Here is a 22,551-nt window from a genome sequence, read left to right as displayed (position 1 = left end):
TCCCCGCAGATCGAGGGAGATGGAGATCTTGTTCGGGGGGCCGTGGCGGGACTTGGGGCATGGGTTTCCCCCGAACTACCCACTAGAGTAGCTCGTACATGGGCCCAATCAATGATACCTAGGTACTGTAGGTATATAAAACTACACAAGGCACGGAGTAAGAAACCAAACAAAGGATCTGTCAACATGTCCAAAGTGCTCTCGGAATCCTTTCATACACCGAGGCTAGAATCAATCTGGACGATGATTACACGTGATCCAGGTTCTGCGATCATTGCACGTGATCTCCAACCAACAGCCCCCTCTGTTCCTTTGTTGCCTCTGTACTCCGCCCGAGTAAAGTTCTTCATTGCTGACTGATTATTATCAAATCCTTCGTCACTCGTTCAATCAACTCACCACGGAAGCTTCCCGCACAGGGGGATTGTCCGTCACCTGGCAGTAAAATAGCAGAGACGTCGACATTTCTTTTTGGGAAAACAGCCATTTGACGACAAAGAGGATTCGGATCTCATAATGCTTAGATCTCCAAATGCTTCTCTGATAAAGACCTCTGCGCACCTTCTAGTCTATTCGAAAAGACTCCCTCGTCCCAAGGTATAAGTCCTTTTGCATTTTCAATCTTCCCATGAAGCGACTCCTCTCTTTTCTTCTCACCATCATCACAGCACTATTGATTGCGTATTTCACAAACACCGACACCCTGGCTTCGAAGAAGAACATCCTTGGACAAGTCAGACCTGCATTTAACAACTTGATACGACAATCCCAGACACGACCAAAAGCTACAACGACAGCGACACCTTTTCCAGGTCTACCTTTGATCCCCGCGCGTTTCGCATCGACGACCGCCAACATGACCACTCCACGAGCCATCCAGTTCTCTTTCCTCGCCCGCGAGCAATCCGAAGGCGCGGGCGCCGTCGTCAGGCGCAGCGTCGGCACCCCCAAGTTGCGCAACTTCACCCCGTTCCTCATGCTCGACCACTTTCGCATCCCCCCCGGCGCGGGCTTTCCCGACCACCCGCACCGTGGTCAAGAGACCATCACCTATCTTCTCAAGGGAGGAGTCGACCATGAGGATTTCGCGGGGAACAAGGGCACAATCGGTCCGGGTGACCTTCAATTTGTAAGTACACACGTCCCCGAATGTGGTCTTTTTTTTTCTTCGAGGGAAAACTTTACTGACCACGATTCTCAAACACAAAAACAGATGACGGCGGGACGCGGAATCATGCACGCCGAGATGCCCGTCCAGACCGAGGACATCAACGTCGGCATGCAACTCTGGGTCGATTTGCCCGAGAACCTCAAGTCCTGCGAGCCGCGGTACCGCGACCTGCGCGCCGGCGAAATCCCCGTCGCGAGCGCCGACGACGGCAAGGTCGAGGTCAAGGTGATTTCCGGCAAGAGTCAGGGCGTCGAGTCGCTCAAGGACCTCGCGTACACCCCGGTGTGGTTCCTGGACGTGACCGTCCGGCCGGGCGGGAAGATCACGCAGGAACTGCCGCAGGGGTGGAACGCCTTTGCCTACACGCTGGAAGGGACCGTGACGTTCGGGGACGGCACCAAGGAGGTCGGCGAGACCGTCACCCCTTACCACAACGTCGTCTTCGAGCGAGGCGGCGACGTCGTCACGGCCGACGTCGAGGAGGGAGCCGCGGAGGCGGCGAGGTTCATCCTCGTCGCCGGCTTGCCCCTCGACCAGCCCGTCGTGCAGTACGGCCCGTTCGTCACCACCAGCAAGGAGGCCGTGTACCAGGCCATGATGGATTTCCAGACCTCCAGCAACGGGTTCGAGAGGGCCGCGAATTGGGAGAGTGAGATTGGAAAGTCAATGGGACGAGTCCGTTGAAGCAGGACCTCCCAAACTTTGAAAGGGGGACGACAAAAGTATATGATCACCGCATGTGACAACGGTTGACGTTTTTGGCAATTTACACCGGAGTTTTGCGTTTGTTTGGGCACACGGGGCCATGTATGGCATGCTAGAGTGGTGTACGGCGCTCCGACGTTGGACGGATCTTCCCTTTGGCAAAGGGCAATTGTTTATATCTTGTTGGACGTGCAGATACCGATTGATAGTCAGAGAGTTCGAAAAAAATTGACATGACCAACAGTAAAAGGCATTTTTTTCCATCAATCATTTTGTCTGAAAGGCTTCTATCTCGTTTCTACTTGTTCTCGTAACTTTTTTTCTCCTGCCCATCAAAAAAACCCCATTTCGGAGAGAAAATATTCCGTTCTGACTCTTCCGAGAGATCTCTTCTAGGACATCTCGGCGCATGTGGCAGAAACAGGAAGTAATCACCGCCGTATGCACTACTCCCGCCCTTCTCCCCCCCAATGCACCACCGACCAAACCAACCGACCCAGCCACACAGGCACCCACGCAACGACCAGCAGATAGTCTACTCGTCGTTACCGCCGTCGGGACCCTCGGTGGCCACGGTACCGGTCATGACGTCGTCATCTTCGTCGAAAGTGTTGAGGGGGACCTCGTACAGCCTGATGACGGGCTTGTTGGGGTCCTTGATGAGCACGTACTTCTTGTCTCCCGCACTCTCCTCACCGCCGTCGGCGGCCACGCTCCGGACGAGGTCGACGATGGTGCGGACGATGCCCCATCCGTTGCTCAGACCCAAGTTCATCTGGCCCGCGAACTCCCGGGGTTTGTAGCCCACGACGCCCAGGATGACGTGGTTCGCGGCCGACTTGGGGTTGACGCGCGACACGAAGCCGAGCTTCATCTGGTCGGCCTTTGCGAGGATGGCCTGCGTCGTCCACCTCGCGAGCTTGCACGAGTTGTTCTTCATCTCGGTCGCCACGACGGCGCCGCGCTGCGACGTCAGCTTGGTGCGCCAGTCGAGCGCGCCGCCGGCGCCCTGGGCCTTGTGGTCGAACTCGTTGAGCGCCTTGATGACGAGGAACTGGTCGTCCCCGGAGATGTTGTTCTTGGTCGCGGCGTCGAGTTCCGTCCGGACGATCAGGTTGAGGGGTTCCTCGTCGCGCTCGAGCGACAGGTCGAACCGGCGGTACTTGTACGCCTTGGACGCCAAGGGGTCGGTCTCGTCGCTGGAGCTATAGAATGGGTTGGGGTGGGGGAATTCGACCTTGTTGTTTGGGTTTTCGAGCACCGTCTGGAAGGCGAAGTTGTGGTTGATCATGGTGGCTTCCATGGCGAGGTTGCCGGGGGTGTTGATGCTGTCGGCCTTGACACCCGTCTGCGCCGTCGTGGACTCCGCTTCCAGAGGTGCATCGGCGGCGTTCTCGTTGACCGTGACCAGGTCGATGCTGCTGTCGGGTCGCTTGTCGAGGAAGATCTTATCGCCGTGCTTGAGCACTATAATGTCCCAGGAATACACCGAGCGAGTGGCACACATGAGCATGGACAGGATGTCCGAGGTTGCAAAGATGGTGGCTTCGTCTTTCTCGGCCAGTTCTTGAATGACCGGGTCTGCGGAGGTTGTCACATTGTAGGCAGCACGATCGAGGGACATGAGTTTGCGCTCGGTGTTCTTCACAGGTGGCTTGTCAAACGAGCGGTCGTAGTAGTACAGGAAACCGTAGCCTTCGATATCGTCGCCGTCGCCGGTTTCGAGGTTGAGTTTGGAAAGTCGGTTGAAGTCGATCTCTTCCTTCATCACCCAGTCTGGGCGGATGTTGACCGATGCATCTCGGTTTCGTTGTGGCTTGTCATAATCTCTCCAGCCGAAGCGGCGGCCACGTCCGCCTCGTCCACCTCTGTTGTCGTAGTATTGTCCTTGCTGTTGCCCTCCTGTCCGGCCTTGTCCTACTCTTTGGAATGTGCCTCTTCCACCTCGTTGGGCGGCTCCTCGTTGACCACGACCACGGAAGACCGCCAAACCGCCTCTGCCAAAGCCACGGCTCTTGTTTGTCGCTCGTGTGTTGTCGACCACGGAGAAGGATGACTCGTCCTCGGCCACCTGCACAGCGAAGAGGGAAGATGTGCCTGCGCCATAAATTTGTTGATCTTGGAAAAGTCGTCAGTCGTCAAAACACTCAAAGGCAGTCGAAGACGGTGCTCACCTCTAAAATTTCTGCCATATTGTCTACCAGACCGATCTCGTCCCTCTTTGCCTTCCTGTGTCCAGTCGGCCATACGACCTAACTTATCGCTTTTCGAGTAGGGAGCATAGGGTACGCCATCGAGAGTGGTGCTCGAACCGAGTTCTGGGCCCCATTCGTCGTTGACGTTGAGATTGCTGATAGCATCAGCAAGACTGATTCCCGGCATGATTGTATAGATGGAGAATATTGTCAGTTATCGTCCAAGATCAAGTCTAGTACAGTATGCGCATGCCTCGAAAGTAAGGAAAGGCGATTCTGGGCGCGGATTTCATGAAACTCTTGGCACTGAATTTTGTCAGTTCACAAAAAGGTGCGACCCCGCGCCCGTTTTCTACACAGTAACGAAGGGGATTCTTTACACCACAATCCTTCCTTTTGGAATGGATGCGACTACTGAGCGACTCTTGATGGTTCCTGCATGATAATCATATTGTAATTGCAACACACTTTTCAATAACCAGTCATGGGAATATCTGAACATAATTCATTGCCGTAGCGAAGCCACCAGAATATTGGCATGCCCTCACACAATAGGTAACTCATGCTGAATTCGGCTTCCTGTCGAAGAGAATATCATGAATACATCTCATCAATTTCCGCTGTGTAGTCTGTGCCCAATTGATCGTAAGTTTCCGGTTTAGTTGCAAATATACTCGACAAGGCATCGCGAAGCTCAAAGTCCTCCATAACTGCGCCGAACCCGTAACAACGAACTTTACTTCTGATGGAATCAATCATGCCCAGCACATCTTCCCTGGTCAGGGTGGCATAATTCCTGTGACCTTTGAGGGATTGTAGGGCCATGATCGGAGTCACCTGGCCACTGGGGATGGCACTTCCTTTCAGACTCTGGCTCAAATTGAGCAAGTTGTTCAAGATCTGTACCGACTCGGCATCGGGAACCTTGTGCTCGTATGTTGGGTCTAGACCACCGTTAACAGCAGGAGTACGTTGAATGTGGCTCGGTGGTGGGCACGACGCCATCAAAGCATGGCCGGAGAAAACTGCTTCTTCGTCATTGTTTGGCGAATCCATCGATCTTCGCACCAGATATTCCCCATGATCCCGACAGGTTTGTTCAAGCCTAGACCAAAGGTTAGCCTTGCTATTAGTGCCTTCCGAGGCCAGCAACACCTACTTCAAGATGAAATCAATTCCCAGTTGCGGGTCTTTCTCGAAGATCCCCGGTACAAGCATGCCCGACATGCCCGGCATATCCGAAATAGCTCCAGGCTCTTGCTTGATCGAGACTTCCTGGATCTCTGGGCCTTGAGGTGAATGGCTATGGTGAGTGGTACCGGGAGAGTGCCCGGACGTGCTCATAGCACTGTTCATGTTCAAGGAATACACGGTTGGTGTTGGTTGACCCGCTGAGCCATAACCTACAACAGAACGTCCCGGCATTGAAGTTGGCGAGCTGAAAGCCATATTGGGTGGACTCAAGGAATTCTCTTCTCGTTTTGGTCTCATGGCAATCACAGCCTTGCGATTTTCAAGTTCATTTTCGAACTGAATGCCCCGGTTCATAAGAATCTCTCGTAAAGCCAGGTTCTCGTTTCGTTGATTTTCGATTACGAGTTGCTGCTGTTTGAGCGTGGCCTCGCGGGCATTCTGCTCAGCGAGGTACGTTTCTCGTAGCCGCGCCAGTTCCAATTCAAGTGCTTTGATATAATTCTCCTTTCGCTCTCGATGTGTTCTAAAATTGACTGTCGTCAGAATTTCCACCCAGATTGCGCTGAGAAGGCGGTTGCCTACCGTTGAGCTTGACGATTTAATTCCTGCCGCCGTGTCTGTGCTGGTTTACTGTCCGGTTTTGGTCCTCTTCGTTTTGCTGGTTGTCCATCTAGAGAAAAATTGAGTTTTTGGCTGCCTGACTGCCAGTTCGCGCGGCGCATACCTCTTGTCAACTTCTTTTGCATGCCACCAAACCCTTTCAGTAAGCCTCCGTAGCCGGGCCCTTTCGCTTCGCTCACCACGCCATTGTCTACTCAGACATCAGTCAGTATATCGACAGGCAAGATATGCGCACATATTTCGATTTGAACCGCAGCCCAGCGATCCACTTTGCCAACACGCAAACCACCCCAAATTGGAGCAAACGGTCGCGCATTTGCGGTCATCGGACACAGAACAATGCAAACAGTAACCAGGAAACATAATGACTTACTGTATACTGGGACAGCACCGTAATCTTGACCGGCCCATGAGGGATCCATTTCTGAATCTTGTTGCATGTTGGATAGCATTTGCGGATGCGACGCCATGATATCAAATACGGCGAACAGACCTCGATCACCCGCTTATTCCACGATGATCCTGAGTCGTCGGTCCGAAATTGACGAACTTTGCGTGGCCAGCAGGCAGCTGAAGCACCTAGTCGTTTTGCGGAGTGATTGTTGACGAACAGCAAATTCGGCAAGAAATGAGCCGAGGAGACTGATGGCGGAGGACTCGACGGACAAGGCCTTGTTTGCACAGTTTACGCAAAGGCCAGGGGTGATTTGGAAGTGGCAGGGATTGCGCAGGACTCTAGATTGGGCAAGGCGAAGATTTAGGATTTCATCATGAGACAAGGTCGACGATGTTGATGTTGAAGATGGTGTAGTAGGATTGCCTGGTGACTTGCTGATGGGGGACGTGCGCAACACAATATTTGTGAGCGGGACAAGATTGCCGATCGTGGTAGGTTCGTTTGTGCAACAGGAACGTCGCAGGTTCTCCGGCAAAGCTAGAAGGATGTTGCAAAAACGTTGAAACCACTGAGAACTCTGCTGGAGTTGACAGAGATAGGAACAAGTGGTAAATCGCTCCGATCGACAAATTGGTTTGAACCAGATAAGTCAGAAGAGTGTTGCGACGAGTAGGTAAGCAGCTCGGAAAATGCTGGGGCTGAGTCGCTCGTCGACGGCGAAAGCGCCAATCAGACCCAAGGATGCAGGACGAAGGGTGGAGGTGTAGCTCGCACTCTTGAAAATGAGCACGTATAAGACGAGCCCAGACAATTCCGGCTCGGGATTGTTGTGTACAACAGTATGTACCCGATGGGTTCAACAGAGCGGCAGAGCGGGTAAGCGAAGCTGGACTGGTTTGAGCAGGTAATTGACGGAGGATGGATGGACAGTGTTGCACTTAGGGGACAATCGATGAGAGGATATGAGGAGGAATTCAATATGTGAAACGAGTTAGATTTGACAGAAAAGCATTGTAGTCTCACCAAGCCAGTGCTCCAATAAAAATATAACAGTTAATATGATGCAGTGCGTAAAGATCAATGTACTGCAGATTCGGGAAGTGGTGGGATGGAAGCGCCGAAGTCACTGGTTCTTCGGAGCCAGTAAATAAGTAATCAGCCGCATATGGTCTGATATCCATGTGTATGTTACCGTTTCGTTTCGCCCAGTGAAGTGTCAATTTGGGTGCTTGACATGATCGCATAGGGTGAACATTTCCAGAACAGCATTTTGCACGGAGTACATGCATTTGAGACCATTCAAAAAAAAACATCGACGAGGGATTGGTGGAAGGGGAAAGGTACTGTAGGTAGGTACCCAAGGACGGTAGGTGGTATCGTGTTGTGAAACCAGCCCAGGCATACACCCAGGGAGGCTGCTGACCTCCAATACCTAGGTAGATAGCATTGGGTAGGCACATGTTAGGGTTCTATGCTCCAGGGGTCTTCCGTAGGGTTGCAATACCCCCAGACACGACGCAAAGATCCCTCGATCGATGCCCAGAATGACGCAGCATTGTGCGCTTTGGGCCCTGGAAGTCCAGACCTTCTTCAACAGTCAGCATTATGATTTATAGCCCATGGGCTTTTGGATGATACCCCTCCCACGATTTTGTCATTTTAGAAGGGGATATTCATGTTCTCTTACCTCCATGCCGCTGAGATCATAGGCCAACACATGAAACGTTAAAGCTTCCTGTTCGATGACTGTATTTTCATCCGACGAAACAGTGTTGGACTCATGTCGTACGAAGACAAAGTCTACCAACGCGTTGAAGAACGTTTGTTGGTATTCATCCTCGTATAAAGGCGAGGCCAGCAGCGACAGAACAATATATAGGATGATACTCCCTATTACAGTAGCTGATAGCTTTCGATCGGAACCTTCCTGAGATAGTGATCAGTAGGTCCCGCCCCATCGTTGCATACCTCAGCATCCAGATCAACTCAGTGGCTATCACTCCTCAGACAGTAGCATCAATAGCTAGCGGGAAGTGATTGGCTAAACACACACCCGGCCACCTCTCATTTGGCATTTCAATTTGGAATTTTGCACCATCCTTCAGTCCACTAGCACGAGGCCAGCATCTACTCTCGTTTTTCTTTCTCCATCATCAAATCCTGGTATCTTCATGTTACAAATCACCTAACGGCTGTTTGCTGCCGGCCTGAAATCGACCCTGTGTTTGCTCGTTCGGGCCTGGGAATTGCGCGTTGACGCCGGGCCTCCAGTCGTCGATCCCCATCCATGGCATTTCAGCTGCCTGATGCTTCCAGGGACATTTCAACGTGCGAAGTCTTGGTCCACATTACCGCACCATCTTCTGCGCGAGATGATGCCCGGTTTGCATCCATCGCGGCAAGCGTCCTGAACTTCCAACCAGCGAAGAGAACAAAGGTATCCGAGTTAAATTTCATTCCTTCCTGCCCTCTTGCCACGAACACAGATATCAACGCCACTATACAAACGCCCTCCCCGAAGCAGAGGTAGGTTGTTATCGCCTGCGGCCATTTTTATGCGCACAATTCAATGACCTATCTATGCTTTAATCGGGTTCAATTTTCCCGCCTCCTGCCTGCCTTCACACAGATGTACAAGAGACTGACTCTTTTCCTAGACGATTTCCTAATCTTGAGGCAGACGCAGACAGGCAACCCATAGAGGGCCTAGCAACAAGTCGTGATACAGACCACACTGACTTACAGAGAGCAGCGCAGAGTCAAGGATGTGCTAATCCAGAGACACTGTCTTTTGCCAATGTCTCTCGCTCGCTGTATTCGAGATTCTCCGATGCCTGGCCTCATAATCGAAGCATCGCCAACACAGGAAATTCGACTGAACTTCTGGTGACCGATTGCTCAGAAAAGTGTGATAACAATGGGAAAAGAAGGTGCTCTAAACGACGACGTCTCGCTCCCATCGAGCATGATTATCCTTCAACCCGGCGGCCACAGCGATCTCGACAACTCGATTCCTGTGTATGCACGCGGCAACAGGGCAGTACCACCCTGGACCTTGCAGAAGATATCTCTGGAACGTCCACAGTGTCGCCCTCCCAACCACTCTACTGGCAAAATCGAATTGGCAAAAACAGAGACGCTGGGCCAGGATCTGAACCGGTAGTGAGCTTCTCCATGCCAATCTACCTTGACACAGCCCGACAAAATGAAGGTCTTACTCAGCAAGAACCTGCCCGCCGTCGTCGCGATGCTGGTCCAAACAAATCTCACCGACTCGATGCAGCTTGGCATCTGCAACGGAGAGAGGGTTTCACTTCCCAACTTCCAAATGAGATTCATGGTCCGAAACCTCACGGTGGCCGCGCAAGATTTGTCACTCACACCACCAAAACTCTACGAAAGCTAGCTATACGGGTGCCGCTATCAAAACACTTTCTCCCATGCCGCGTTACCCGGGATGTCAACGTATTAGAACGAGGTCATTGGCAGTTCTCGGTTGGAATTATCGAGTCGTCAATGATACAAGGTCCGAGACAGGCACTGCAGAAACGTGGCAACGATGAACTTGTTTCCCTATTATCGGAGAGCGAGTTCCTCCAGCTTTGGAGAAACATCTGTTGCTTTATCCAGGATGGCAAGGCGGGATGGGGAACATCCATCGTAAAAACCCAGATTGGGCAAGGCCTCTGGCGAATTCGCCTATTCAGCTGGGCTGAAATTCTTGGACACGTTTGGCTCGTGCTATGGGTGTTGTCGGACAAACTAACCGAGGACATTCCCATGCATTGGATGGATGGTCGTGGAACTACTGTTGTCACCATGGCGGGGAGGAAGCCTCAGGCAAATGGTACTGGCAAATGGGTACAGAAAGGTGCTGAAGGTGAACAAGGTTACTGGGGGATCCAGTAGGCGGTGATGATATGATCGACTAGATATCCTTATATCTAATACTACGTGTCTACAAGTATGGCATATATGCTATATCTCTGATCCACGACTAACTGCTGGAACTCGTACTGATTCTGAAATCCGGAGTAGATGCTCAACGTATCGGTGCCTCGGAGGCTCTCGTAAGCCTAACCATGTGAGGTAAAAGCTTGGCGCGCTCTCTGGACTGATTAGCGACTTAGCGGTAATCTAGTGGGAACCTGACTTAGTGAGGCTAGTGGGCTGGGTTGGCTCTTTTTTGCCCTTGTCGACCTCTTAACTAGTCGAACCGCCGCATCGACTCCGTACTCCGTACTGTCCTTGTACTTGCGTTCTTCCAAAACCTTCACATGCATGTGAAGATTTGCTCACTTTCACTTCTATACCTCATCATTTCTCAACTTCCCAGGCATCCGTGTCCTCTTATTATGCCACCCTTTCTCTACAGACTATTCTCCCTCGTTACCTTTTCATGACGGCTCACTCTGCCCACATTTGCCCCTCCTGCCGTTGCGTAATAGCTTCGACCCGCCTGGAGTGACGAGCGTCCCAACAGATCTTCCCTACAAGATCCCGCCCTCCTCGAGCACATTGGATCGTTGGCCAACCTTCAGCACGATATCTGGTCCATGTTCCTACTCGACCCGGGTTCTGAAAATCTACCACCTTTCTGATCTTGCCGAGAGTTCGCTCGAGCATACCCATCTCAACCATTATTCACGGCCTTTCATCGAGTTCAGTTGCAACCCCCCACGGTAGATCCCCATATCACATACCCATCTGATTACAACCTGGGGTTGAGGCTGCAGCGCGCAGCCTAGGAGAGGCAGCGCAGTGTCATCACGTGGATGTTGGCAACACAAAGCATGTCGTCCCATGGTGGACAACCGAATTTTCCTTTCGGATGTAAGAAACACCTTGTCATATCCAGATTATCATTGCGGGAAAATATACTTACTTTTGGCTTGTAGATCAACAGGAAAATATCCATGGCTTAGGCTTGCCTGAGTTCATCACGCCAGGTCCTCCTCCCGGCCAGCCGTTGCTCAACGCATCCGAAAATCAGGATCTAGATTCCTTCTTCAACGAATTTGACCAAAATGCGCCTGCAAAACAATACCCTCATTTCCTTCCTACGGGACACGACCAATACTTTGGAATCCCACCTTTGTTTGTCGGATCGGAAACAGACCTGGGTCCTCAGTCCATGAATGCTCCCCATCCGTTGCAGAATGCAGGGTTTCAATATGGCGGCGACATGCTTGGTCATGATCTAAGCCACTTTCGCCAGACAGATATGGGACACAACGGCATGCAAAGTCACCTGTACGGCGATGCGCCCATGCAGAATCCTGTGACGAATCGACTCCCACCAGTAACCTCCCTGCAACCGACTTTTGGACCTGCATGGCAGCAACAAGATTTCCACCAACCCACAATGCTGAACTCTCAGCAGCAGAGTCGGCAGACGATGGCTTTTGGTACCGACGCGCGGTTCCAGCCCAACGGCTATGCTGCCCCTCATAATCCCTCCGATCCGGATCTTCCTAGCGGAATGAAGATTCACCCTATGGACTTTTTCGAACCAGCAAGTGGGAGTACCACTCAGCCAAACACTCGGCCAAGCACCAGACCCAATACGCAGCCATCAAGTCCTAACTGGCAGAAGAAGAGGACTTTTGAGGACTTCCAGCAAGATCAGCCCACTCAGAAGGGACTTGTTGCCCCGACGAATGAGTGGCAGAGTATCAATTCGACAGCATCGACCTCTCGGAAACGAAGTTCTATGACTAAAAGCGACAAGGCCAAAAATTCGCAGCAACCTACACCGCCCTTGCATAGCAAATCACAGACGCCTGTTAAAAGCGAAGGCGACGATCATGAAGAAGATGCCGAGGTAGAAGACAACGACAGAGACGCTATCGAAGGACCAAAATTGCCCTCACCGGCGCGCCCGCGCCGGCGGATCCCTGCTTCCCCCCAGTCAAAACCTCCCCAGAAAAAGAAGGCTAGTGCAAATACGACAACACCTCCGACCAAAAAACCCAGACCGAAGAGCCTTTCCAAAAAAGTGATCAGCAGTAGAGTCCCACTTACCCAGGAACAGAAGAAAGCCAACCACACGAACTCGGAACAACGTCGCCGCGACGCTACTGCCCGAGCTTATGCTGAACTGTATGACCTTGTGCCCGAGCTTGAAGATCATGGCAAACAGAGTACAATGAAAAAGCTCGAGTTCGTGGTGGCCAAGGTCCATCGCGTCAAGCAAAGAGTATACGAATTAAGGATGAAGCTTGGCCTGGACATTCAGACGGGCATGCCCCAGAGCCCATCGACGCAACAACATGACGACATTCACGACTGATACCAGGAAAGCTTGCATAGTATTGGATGACAAATGTGGTGGTCGTCAACCTAGGAGATCTATGATCTGTATCTCTGTGTCAACTAGTAACGACGCGCTCCTGGTCTTTCTTGCCAACAGGTGCGGTCCGATACAAGTCGAAGCTACAACCGATGACAGGCACGATCCCTTTTCTCATTATGATTTTCTTCTTTCTTCAATACGATACCCCTCTTCGATTCTCAGATACATGAACTACAACTATGGCATTGATGGATATGCCAGCTTGGACAAATGGGTGGCAAAAGAGCGATGAAGTTATTTTTACACAGCATGGTACAAATCACCCCGGAAAATGGAGGTCTTTTGGAACATATATACTCTACGATCAAACGGGGTTTATGATTAGCGAGCTATGCGCTTTGGGCAGCTGGACTGCAGAAGAAGAGACCTTGGTGGACGGAGAACGGGAAGAGATGGTTCATCTTGCTATCACAACCACTCTGAGGCATAAAGTGTGTGTGTGTGTGTGTGTTTGTATAGAGAGAAACCTCGCGCATCGTCATGATTCACCACCTTCTTGGTGATTTGGTACTACCGTGGATGGGTGAAGTCCCGTGCGATGTCGAAATTTCTCAAAAAACCTATGAATCTCCAGCGTCCAGGACAACGTCAGTTTCTGTTGTTGAACCAGTATCATGTGAACTCGTATCCGTACTCGTATGAGGAGTGAAAGTAGGTAGCTGTACCATTCTCGCCCAGGTACTCTGTACAGAAGTTTATACTGTACTACGTTTACACACTTCGCCGCACCCCCCGGAAGTACTTTGTACAGAGCACTGTACTCCCCCGCTTCGTTTTTTTCTTTTTCCTTTCCCCTTTTCTTTTTTTCTTTTCTCTCACTCCCTCTCCCCTTTTGTTTTGTCGACCGACATATCATCATTGAGCTTCGGCTTCTTTTTTTCCCCCCCGGCGCAAAACGATCGAGACTTGGTCGGATGAGCCACCCAACGCGCAGCCGACCACACCACCACGGGGGGATATCCGGTCGTGGTGGGTACGACTTGGGTAACCCCCCTACGGCACAACTTTCCTACGGAGCACGAGTACGGCAGTACTCGGTGGTCGACTCTTTGTACTCTGTAGATCTGGCCCACCATGGCAAGATGTTGTGCGCACCTTTACCTCGTCTTGTGATCCATTTACGACACTTCGTACCGTCCATGTGCCTGACAAAAAGTACCTCTCGGACCACCAACATGCCCGACGAGTACATCTGCTGTTACTTGGTGTACGGAAGTCACTGCTCCTGTAAATCATCAAATTGAACCAGTACGGACTGAACAATCTCGATCGACGTGGACACCCTTCGTCATTTCTCCTATTACATATTCCTTCTTTTCCCGTCTTCATCCTTCTTCTTCTTCTTCTTCTTCTTCTTCTTCCCAAACCCCCTCGCATCTCTTACTGTGTTCGAGTGTTATAATTCTCCACACTCCATAACCCCCTCCCCCCCCACCAAAACAGTATTGACCCTCGTAAGGTCCGGCACCAATGGCTGTGTACCAGGCCGTGTTACTACTACTACACATCCCAACCTATACTTTGACATCTCTCTCGTAAGAGTCTTGACAACATTCCCCCGTCCCCGTTCGGTTGACCGTCGTGCCCACTCAACAAGTCGGCGACTTCGACGGCCTTTCTTGCCCAGAATCGAGGCCGTTTGTAATCCACAAAGTATTCACCGTCGTCGTCGTCGTCGCCGGCGTGCTGTCCACGGGCGGACTCGTGCTTTCCTTCAAGGTCCACATTTCCATCATCACCCTCGGCATCGGCGGTCGATACGTAAAGGTCGATGGAGAGATTGAACAGTGTTGTGGCTAGCCATTCGAGCTCCTCCGTCGGATATGCTTGGCGGCCTGGCGGTGCTTGTACCGTGGCTCGCTTATGCTGCGAAGTGGAAGAGCATGGAGGCACCACCGAACGAGCCAGACTCAAAGCCTGTTCCACAACGGCGTGGACTGTGGTCAACCCAGTCTCCTCTTCCGTGCCTGGAATTCGAACCTCGTCACCGTGTCGATCCACGACGACTTGGACGACGCAGCGAATCCAGCGTGACGCCTGCGAGATGTCGTAGTCGGGTTGATTGCTGATCCCCTCGATGAGCTTTATGAGTAGCTGGGTCACCCTCGAGGTCGGCAATGGCACCGCCGCCACCGCCGTACCCTCGGCATCAGCTACAGAGCAGGGACAAGCGGCCGACAGAATCATATCCGCCATGCACGAATAAGTATTCCTTGGTGGTTGAAGTTCGATGATCTGATCTAATAGACTGGGAAGTGAGAGGTCATGGTGACTCGCTGCAGGATCTGTGGCTGTCATGAATAGAAGCGCTTCGAAAGCGAGAGGTGCTATCGAAATCACTTTCCGCATCGTGTCTTCTGCTGTCCCGGCTTCACCTCGTGGCAACTCCTGCATCTTGAGCTGCATCTTCAAGAATCTGTCAAACCCGTTCCGATAAAGCAGCTTCTTGATATCCCCTTGTGATGGAGGCGATTTGCTAAGGTATGACGTCTTCGGAATGTCTTCGATCGTCCAAGATGTGGATGACGACCTCGCTTGACCAACGTAGAGGACTGCTTGCAGAGCCATGGCATCGAATTGATGCTTGAGTTGTTCGAGCCGGAGACTTGCTTGAATCTCAGAAGGGAGAGCAAGCTGGAGTATGTTTAGATTCGATCAAAGTGTCAAAGCCAATTCCTTGGTCTTACCTCACAGGAATACTGCAACAAGTCTATTATACATCTTGCTGGCCAGGTTTTATGATTCTGGACTGCGCAATTGTACGCCATCTTCTGGAACCATCTGCATTCTGGGAATGGCAAGACCTTTCCAGCGGAGGTATTTTGACTTAGTGTCGAGGCTGAGCATGGTCAGCGACAAAGTAGCCAAGGTTTAGGATCTTGATGGGTACCAAATTTGAACACTCCACCAAGTCTCAGATGAAGCTCTTCATGGATGTCATTCGTCTCGGAAAGAGCCAGGATCAGAAGCCGAGCTGTAAACCTTCAGACGTCAGTGGCATGGATGTGGAAGCCTCGCTGTCGAACACACCTCAGTAGAGCATAGGCATCAACTTCCGACGGAAGATTCTCCCTGTACTTGTCCAATATTCGTTGAAGTAATTGTGCCGCCTGAGTATTGGTGCCATGTTGCAAGGTCTCAGTAACTGCAACGAAGAGGATTCGATTTCGATCGTCGTGCGCCGTCGCCAGTGAGCTTAATGCTGACCTCACTGCGAACCCTTAGTTGGGGTCCTCCCAAGATCACCCATGCTCACCGTTGGCATCATCCCCCGTTCGAAGTGTCAGACAATAGTAAAGGTACCGACTGATGAAGTGTTGTTTCCCCGCCACTGACATGGCATCCCAGGCTTTCGAAGCAGCATCCAAGTCAGACAACTCCAAGTAACACTGAATGACCTTCCTGTGCATGATGAGCCAAGGCCCTGCACCATGAACGTCATCGGTACCTCTCTACTATGCAAGCATTCTCGACTTGTACACCGCTTGAGAAGAGTCCATGTTGTGCAGCACGACACCATTCTACTGCGTCCTGTTTCGCATCTTGGTTGAATGAGTCTTCAGCTCGTTTCCAAAGAAGCTACTAGAGTCAGAAAATCGCCCCCGGGGTGAGTATCCAACTCACGACAAATACGCTTTGCGCAGCGTTTGGGGCCATGTTTATGCGGCCCGCCGACTGGATTTGGTCGAACCGACACGATGTATGATCATGGATTGTCGGTGGGCTGCTAGGTCCAGAGAGTGTCATCATCCACACCAAGGCAACAATGGCACTGTCTGCCCAGTCGTACTCTTCTCCGACCACCAACCTCGTGGTGATATAAGTCAACAGGGCCTCAATGGCATGATGGATGCTGTGGGCAATGCTTGTTAGGGTCGAAGACTGAGGAGCGGAAAACAAGCGTACCTCAGTGATTGCATATGATGAACATAGTGCATGATTCTGCCAACAATCAACACCTTGCCTCGCACATGTCTCCGTGTAGTTTCGCACTTACAACTTATGATTCGATTTGATCAGATGGACGCATCGAATCAGCTTCAACAATTCTTTCTAGGTCAGTATGATCACAATGCCTGGGTATTGCCAACTCATGCCTCGAGAAAATGCTTCAGGGTCTGAATTGCCGTCATCCTTGTAGATCTCCAGCTGAAGGATAATGACACAGATTTTCTGGCCAAATTGCTAGACTCGTCATTGCCTGAGCCGTTTGATGACCCAAGCTACTCACCTCTTTCAACTTCATCATAGCCTTGCAAGCCTCGTCACGGCCTTCAGTATGTCGACTAGACCGCAGTGCTCTTACTGATTGCAAGGTTAGTGAGTTCCCTGCCGTGCCAAAACAAAAAGGCAACCTTTACCGAGTGTATGCAACAACGTGAGCCTCATCTCGTGTACATCAGCATCGCCAATTTCCGCATCATACTGATCTGATAGCTCGCAACCTCTTTGTAGCCATTGTGCCGCCACATGGCCTTGCTTGTGATTAAGCCGATCACTCCCGATCTCATAGCACAGGTCGATCAGACCTCTCACAACTCCGAGGTCGATCCTTGGTTCGACGGCTTCGAGTTGTACGTAGAAGTGATCCGCAAGTTCGATACGGTCTTGTTTCCATGCCTTGCTTGTGGTCAAAATTCTCGCCTGTCACAGACGGAAGGGGTTCCGGACGCACCAGTGCAATCCGCACGAGCAAATATTCCGCACGCAAAGCATTGCTTAGCATCACTTCACCACGACTGTCCTCTTGGTTGATCTCTCCCAGACCTTCTTCTTTTGCTGCCAGGTGTTCCACAAGGCGAGCACCGAGCTCGAACAACCCGGCATCTAGTTGTGGATTTGTCAGTTCATGAAACGCCATTTCTTCAAACGCATGCTCAGTCCATACCAAGGCAGCTTTTCGAGGTCTTCAGAGCGTGTCTGAGTAGCCTGAAAGCACCTGTTGAACGAGTGAGATTGAAGTCCAAAAGTCGGTCGAAGCGGTCTACTATATACTCTTTCCGTGGGATCTCGAAGCGCTCTCCACCAGGAAGTAAGAAAAACATCGTACTGCGCACCGAGATTAGTGAGGTGATGGGGAGTGGTATTGAGATGGAATATGATATATCGTACTGATCGCCAGACTCTTCAGATCTTGTGTTCCGTCACTTTTGCCAATTTTACAGCATGTGTTCCACAATGAAACTCCGACCCGATCAAATTCAACTCGCTGCTGAGGTGAGAGCTCTTTGCGAGGGAGAGGCAAGGCTTGTACGTATGATAGAGTGTCAGCAATGGTTTGGGATGGGACATTCTCATCTTTGTCGAGGACATGCTGCAGATGCAGTGCAAAGTCTGATTCGTCGATTAGTTCGATGCGTGGACATCTCAAGGTGACATACCTAAAACAGATTGGACCTTGCTTGTAATCTCCTGGAACGGCATTGCAAAGGTTCGCGGCAAAATTTCAGGTTGTGGACAAATCGTCTGGTGTTACGAAAGTGTGAGAATCTCAAACTCGAAGGATGACGAGGTTGTGGTAGTGAACCACCAACTGAAATTCCAACTCTGAAATTCATGAAATGCACCAAACATAGAGAAAAGTAGAAAGCTCAGTCTGCACGTTTATTTGTTTTTTTCATCCGCATTTAATGATTTGATATACACAAGGCATTGCCACCAATTCTTTTTTAATGCTTCGGCGGATTCATCGGCAAGAAATTGCCTACAATCAATGATGGTCTGGAGTGCTACATTAGCATTTCGTCACAAAGACATTAAATATACTCACATGTTGTGGTTGTCTCGTCGAATCGTGAACGAAAAACAACAAGGGATCTCTTCTCCCTGTCCACCATTGGCGCTTGGAGACCGCAGCATACAACTCGTCAACATGGCCTTCTGCTGCTGATCAAAGCAGATGGCGCAAAACTTCTCCCAGTAACTAACAAGCTGGTCCTCAACGATGATCTCGTGAATCGCAAGTTTGCCCTGTAAATTCATTCATCAGTATGGCCACAGATCGCCCACATCCTATGCACCTACATCACGAAGACTCTCGATGGGCACATTTATCAACTCGGCCATCTCTTTGTTGCCTCTAAAGATCTCCCCAGTTCTTCGCCAACAGCACGCGGGTATCGCCATACTGGCAAAAATCCTATCGTACTCCATCAAACTCCTCTCAAACCACATCTCGACCAACACAAGCTCAATATCAGTCAAGCTCTGCATTCTCTCTCGAAACTTCGGCCTGAACTGATCCAGCTGCATCAAGATCTTGTGACGCGACGATTGTTTCATGTTCTTTTCCATGTATTTGTTGAGCCTGGCATAGCCGTTGACGTAGTTGAAAGGTCTGAGCATTCCGGCGTCGTACTTGGCCTTTAGCAGTTTCTGCATCCGTTCCTCTGGGGGTGCTGCCCCCGTCGGGTCTGCTGCCATCATATAGTACTTCTCTTGCGCCTTGTCCGAAACCGGTTTCACACTCGACGGTCTGGAAATCAATGCTGCTTGAGCGGCGTTGTTCTGAGCCGCAGTCGAACCGTCAAGCTGCTGTTCTTGTGGAAGCATGGTCTCATGAGGGTGCACACCGAGTGTCGACGCAGCCATGGTATTCATGAAAGACGGGTCGTTGAAGGGTCCCTGAAACTCGTCCGTGGAATACATGCCTGTCTCTTCAAATAAACTGTTGCTGAGAAAGTCGTTGAGCAAATTGTACTCGTCCGTGACCTCGTTGGCATTAAACATGTAATTTGGGTGGAAAGCGTGCATGTCGTGGAATCGGTTTTGCACTCCAAGCCATGGGTCATTATAACTAAAATCTAAACCCCCCGGGCATTAGTCCGTGACGCACTCAGACATGCGCAATACTCACGAGGTTGGGCGTTTCCATTGAGCCCTACCGTCGGCGTCGGTGCGTTTGGATTCGAGACTGGCATCGTGTCATTCGTGGAGGGTCTCAGCCCGATGTTGTTCTCTTGCAACAGATTGTGGCCGGATTCATCGATCAGCGTGGGTGCAGGCACGGAGCCTGGTGCCGTGGGAAAGTCATCCTTTGGCGGAGAACCGTCGTCGACCCCAGTAGGAGTATCTGAATCAGTCTTTCCTTTCTTGTGATATCCGTGTCCGTCTCTTGGTTCGTCATGACACAGGTGCCCGATGTTTCTCTTGATGCAGCGCTTACAGGGTCGATCCTAAGACATGCCCCATCGAAGGCACTCGCGTCAGCCTGTGGTACTTAAGAAGCTGTCGCCATGGCAGTCCAGGCGCGATACAAAAGCAAAGAAGGGTGTCGTACAGAATCGCAGGTCATATGCTGTGTATCCCCCCGAAAGTACTGCGTTAGCCTATCCAATGCCTCACTACGCACTCGAAATTCGGTGCTGCTGGGTTCAGGTTTGAGACCGGGCTTACCGAGCGACGACAATAGACACAAGCTACATGCAACAAACACGCTGTCAGTGAATGGCACGAAAGCTAGGATGTTGGCACGGGATACGAACCATGATTCACTTTGCGCTTCTTCTTTGGTTGGTCGGATGGAGACGCTTGATTCGACTTGCGCTGAGTCGCGGGCGATGCGCCGCCAGTCGAGAGCGACGTCTGGGTATCTGCGCTCCTGTTCATGCCGTTGCCTGCATGATCAGGCCCATCTCTGAGATCTGACATTGGTAGGTGAGTTGGCAACCGGCCGAAGACTGGACGAGGCTTAGAGGTGGAACTGCGGGTGGAGGTGGGAGGCGACACGATCGCATGTGTTCATGCTCATGGCATGCTGTGCGCACCGGGATCAGACAAGGATGAGCTTCGATTTACGTGAATATAAACAGGGTTGTAATAAATAGAGTACAAGTTCAGAGGACGGGAAATGAAGAACTTCCAAGTACGGGAGTAGAGAATAGCAAGAAAGCTGCAGCACCATGGGTCTCGAGCCGACCCCAAGCGCACCTCAAAAACACCCCGCAATAGCCCAATACCGGATGAGTACGAGTACGAGTGCCAATGACTACCTTTACCTAAGGTAAATGCCCAGAACTGAGTTCGCCAGCCGCCTACCAGCCTTGCCCGCCGAGGTCCTTGAGTCGGCGAAAATTCGATTGAGCAGGCTATCTTCCTCGCACGGACGGACTTTGTCGAGACCTTGCAGAATCCAGACGCACAACACCGTCTCAGTGGCATCGTTAATGCAGATGCGTGGAGTGACGGCATCTCGCTTGAATGGATCGTTTCCCCCTGTCTATCTTTTACTTTGCAGCCTTACAGATGCCCTTATGCAGTTCCATGTTTTCGGTCAACCATTGCATCCGGGTATATCTTGACAAGGGCCTACGTTACTTCTGCTCAATGACATTGTCTGCACCCAGACAATGGAGCGTTCATACTCCGTAGCGAGTATCAGACTTGACTGGACTGGTACATGGTTTGACATGAACTCACTTCTACGGAGTAATTACAACGTCCATGTCACGTTCCCCGAGCGATGAACTATCGTGATTTTGCGCAAATGAATGTTCTTGCAGATATCTTGTTGAGAGGGTCAATCGTTTAGACCAACCATAGTCATTACTCTCTTTTTGGATCTTCCTCCGCATATCTCTCTAGCTGATAGTACAAATCCGGCAACCAAGGAACTTTTTTGTTGTGCACTGGGCGCTCGTTACATATGCTTCACACATAGACAAACTCCAAATCGACGAGGAAACCACCAGTCTTGTTACATACAATGACGAAGAAGTGAACTCCGGGACTCCCATTATTCATACATTAACACTCGGTCGCATTCTCTTTCTGCCTTTGCCACCACCTGGCGTTCCCTCTTCGTCTCGCTCTCTGGCCCTCTTCTCACGCTGGTCGAGCACCAGGCTCAGAACGTCGAAACCAAACTGTGGATACTCCAGACACATCGCCTTGAACTCGGTCTCGGCCTCGTGCCGCAGGACATGGGACCTGGTGGCCCAGAACGCCGCCACCGGTTTGCGGATAGTGGTGTCCCCAGCAGGTGTATTGCCATAAACATATCTTGCATACGCGATCTCTCCGACCGCCGTCGAGTCGATGCGATGGATCTTCGAATGCGCGAGCGTCGTAAGCTCGGGCATTCCGAGTTTCTGCGCCAGGGTGTAGACGCGGGCATGTTTGAGAAGCTGGGCGCCGTTGTCATCGACAGCAGGTACAGATGGGTCCGACTCCAGGCCCTCTGCCGGATTGGGCAGTCGCCGGGGGAAGTATTCGCCAGTGTATTGGTATTGTAAGAAACAAGCGACGGCATCGAGCGACTCGTCTGGGAGTTCGAGTGAGAGCTCGTCATCGTCCATGCCGGCAAGAAGATCGCTCAAGTACGGCGACTGTGTGAGCATGGCCTTGTGTGCCGTCAAGGTAGTTTGTTCGTTACCAGAACCAACTACCAGCTGAACTATCGGCGACTTGAGGTACTCGAGAAACGCGGTTTGGGGATTTCTGGGAGCAGCGTCGCCGTTGAGTTCTCCTGCGCTGTCGCCAGCGCCCTCTCCTTCTGCATTATCGTCCTCCACCTCCTGACCGTCTTCGGTAGTGCCCATCTCTACGTCTCCTTCACCAGACTCGGCGATCTGGGCAGAATCATCATTGTCTGCCATTGTGATGTGTGAGGTTGTGGAGGGTAAATAAGGCAGGTACGAGAGGTCACGAGAACGGAGATAAATGTCTAACGAATAATTGAAAAAGGAGTGGACGAACCCGTCAGTTGGACCCAGAAGATGACTTCGAAATGCAGCTTGCGACTCCAGGTCTGCGGAGAGGACTTGAAGCTGCGCTATCAAGCTAGTCCCCAGCCTCGAAGACTCACTAAATTTAAGGGACCCTGACCGGCTACGGAGTACATACTAACGCCGTTGTGAAGGGCACCGTCCCATCACGTGCTTGACATCACACCCTACGAGCACCACAAGCAAAA

General features: G+C 51.3%; 8 protein-coding genes across 9 annotated transcripts; 3 read left to right on the top strand and 5 right to left on the bottom strand.

The window, feature by feature from the left end:
- The first annotated feature begins 401 nt into the window (after positions 1–401).
- PV06_09445 lies at positions 402–2,152 on the top strand. Of its 2 annotated transcripts, XM_016410898.1 has the most exons (2): positions 402–1,129; positions 1,214–2,152. In XM_016410898.1, exons 1-2 carry the CDS (start codon positions 629–631, stop codon positions 1,853–1,855), a joined length of 1,143 nt encoding a protein of 380 aa, XP_016258705.1. In that variant the 5' UTR covers positions 402–628; the 3' UTR covers positions 1,856–2,152. The 2 variants fall into 2 exon arrangements, with proteins under 2 accessions (XP_016258705.1, XP_016258704.1); XM_016410897.1 differs by having other exon boundaries at positions 402–2,152.
- Position 2,153: 1 nt separating this feature from the next.
- PV06_09444 (eukaryotic translation initiation factor 3 subunit D) lies at positions 2,154–4,318 on the bottom strand. The gene is made up of 2 exons (XM_016410896.1): positions 4,051–4,318; positions 2,154–3,994 (listed from the first exon to the last, which is right to left on the bottom strand). The coding sequence occupies exons 1-2, from the start codon at positions 4,256–4,258 to the stop codon at positions 2,412–2,414; spliced, it is 1,791 nt and encodes a 596-aa protein (XP_016258703.1). The 5' UTR covers positions 4,259–4,318; the 3' UTR covers positions 2,154–2,411.
- Positions 4,319–4,506: 188 nt separating this feature from the next.
- On the bottom strand, positions 4,507–7,257 carry PV06_09443 (uncharacterized protein). Its single transcript, XM_016410895.1, has 5 exons — positions 6,260–7,257; positions 5,990–6,076; positions 5,848–5,935; positions 5,231–5,788; positions 4,507–5,176 (listed from the first exon to the last, which is right to left on the bottom strand). The coding sequence occupies exons 1-5, from the start codon at positions 6,354–6,356 to the stop codon at positions 4,666–4,668; spliced, it is 1,341 nt and encodes a 446-aa protein (XP_016258702.1). The 5' UTR covers positions 6,357–7,257; the 3' UTR covers positions 4,507–4,665.
- A 1,139-nt stretch (positions 7,258–8,396) lies between these two features.
- Positions 8,397–10,192, top strand: PV06_09442 (uncharacterized protein; the record flags this gene model as incomplete). The annotated part of the gene is made up of 2 exons (XM_016410894.1): positions 8,397–8,809; positions 8,941–10,192. The coding sequence occupies exons 1-2, from the start codon at positions 8,571–8,573 to the stop codon at positions 10,190–10,192; spliced, it is 1,491 nt and encodes a 496-aa protein (XP_016258701.1). The 5' UTR covers positions 8,397–8,570.
- Positions 10,193–10,544: 352 nt separating this feature from the next.
- Positions 10,545–13,220, top strand: PV06_09441 (uncharacterized protein). Its single transcript, XM_016410893.1, has 2 exons — positions 10,545–11,116; positions 11,182–13,220. Exons 1-2 carry the CDS (start codon positions 11,059–11,061, stop codon positions 12,573–12,575), a joined length of 1,452 nt encoding a protein of 483 aa, XP_016258700.1. The 5' UTR covers positions 10,545–11,058; the 3' UTR covers positions 12,576–13,220.
- A 918-nt stretch (positions 13,221–14,138) lies between these two features.
- On the bottom strand, positions 14,139–16,576 carry PV06_09440 (uncharacterized protein; the record flags this gene model as incomplete). The annotated part of the gene is made up of 8 exons (XM_016410892.1): positions 14,139–15,272; positions 15,326–15,477; positions 15,529–15,620; positions 15,669–15,849; positions 15,895–16,040; positions 16,087–16,217; positions 16,263–16,491; positions 16,545–16,576. 8 exons carry the CDS (start codon positions 16,574–16,576, stop codon positions 14,139–14,141), a joined length of 2,097 nt encoding a protein of 698 aa, XP_016258699.1.
- A 115-nt stretch (positions 16,577–16,691) lies between these two features.
- PV06_09439 (uncharacterized protein) lies at positions 16,692–20,288 on the bottom strand (the record flags this gene model as incomplete). The annotated part of the gene is made up of 13 exons (XM_016410891.1): positions 16,692–16,823; positions 16,870–16,943; positions 17,000–17,258; positions 17,314–17,465; positions 17,751–17,972; positions 18,020–18,104; positions 18,347–18,359; positions 18,409–18,608; positions 18,663–19,441; positions 19,495–19,813; positions 19,918–19,935; positions 20,034–20,056; positions 20,123–20,288. The coding sequence occupies 13 exons, from the start codon at positions 20,286–20,288 to the stop codon at positions 16,692–16,694; spliced, it is 2,442 nt and encodes an 813-aa protein (XP_016258698.1).
- An 831-nt stretch (positions 20,289–21,119) lies between these two features.
- PV06_09438 (uncharacterized protein) lies at positions 21,120–22,408 on the bottom strand. Its single transcript, XM_016410890.1, has one exon. It carries the CDS (start codon positions 22,232–22,234, stop codon positions 21,377–21,379), a length of 858 nt encoding a protein of 285 aa, XP_016258697.1. The 5' UTR covers positions 22,235–22,408; the 3' UTR covers positions 21,120–21,376.
- Positions 22,409–22,551: the final 143 nt, after the last annotated feature.

The sequence above is a fragment of the Exophiala oligosperma genome (assembly GCF_000835515.1).
Source record: "Exophiala oligosperma strain CBS 72588 unplaced genomic scaffold supercont1.10, whole genome shotgun sequence".
In the NCBI taxonomy this organism is placed as follows: domain Eukaryota; kingdom Fungi; phylum Ascomycota; class Eurotiomycetes; order Chaetothyriales; family Herpotrichiellaceae; genus Exophiala; species Exophiala oligosperma.
This window is presented reverse-complemented; position numbering and strand designations above follow the sequence as displayed.

What these genes read in the sequence shown, in the direction of transcription:
- PV06_09441 (XM_016410893.1), top strand. Translation starts at nt 11,059, where the DNA reads ATGTTGGCAACACAAAGCATGTCGTCCCATGGTGGACAACCGAATTTT. An exon ending in ACCGAATTTTCCTTTCGGAT is followed by an intron (nt 11,117 to 11,181) that starts GTAAGAAACACC and finishes TTTGGCTTGTAG; the next exon opens with ATCAACAGGAAAATATCCAT.
- PV06_09444 (XM_016410896.1), bottom strand. Translation starts at nt 4,258, where the DNA reads ATGCCGGGAATCAGTCTTGCTGATGCTATCAGCAATCTCAACGTCAAC. An exon ending in ATATGGCAGAAATTTTAGAG is followed by an intron (nt 3,995 to 4,050) that starts GTGAGCACCGTC and finishes GACTTTTCCAAG; the next exon opens with ATCAACAAATTTATGGCGCA.
- PV06_09445 (XM_016410897.1), top strand. Translation starts at nt 629, where the DNA reads ATGAAGCGACTCCTCTCTTTTCTTCTCACCATCATCACAGCACTATTG.
- PV06_09443 (XM_016410895.1), bottom strand. Translation starts at nt 6,356, where the DNA reads ATGGCGTCGCATCCGCAAATGCTATCCAACATGCAACAAGATTCAGAA. An exon ending in CGGTGCTGTCCCAGTATACA is followed by an intron (nt 6,077 to 6,259) that starts GTAAGTCATTAT and finishes ATGTCTGAGTAG; the next exon opens with ACAATGGCGTGGTGAGCGAA. An exon ending in TTAAATCGTCAAGCTCAACG is followed by an intron (nt 5,789 to 5,847) that starts GTAGGCAACCGC and finishes AGTCAATTTTAG; the next exon opens with AACACATCGAGAGCGAAAGG.
- PV06_09438 (XM_016410890.1), bottom strand. Translation starts at nt 22,234, where the DNA reads ATGGCAGACAATGATGATTCTGCCCAGATCGCCGAGTCTGGTGAAGGA.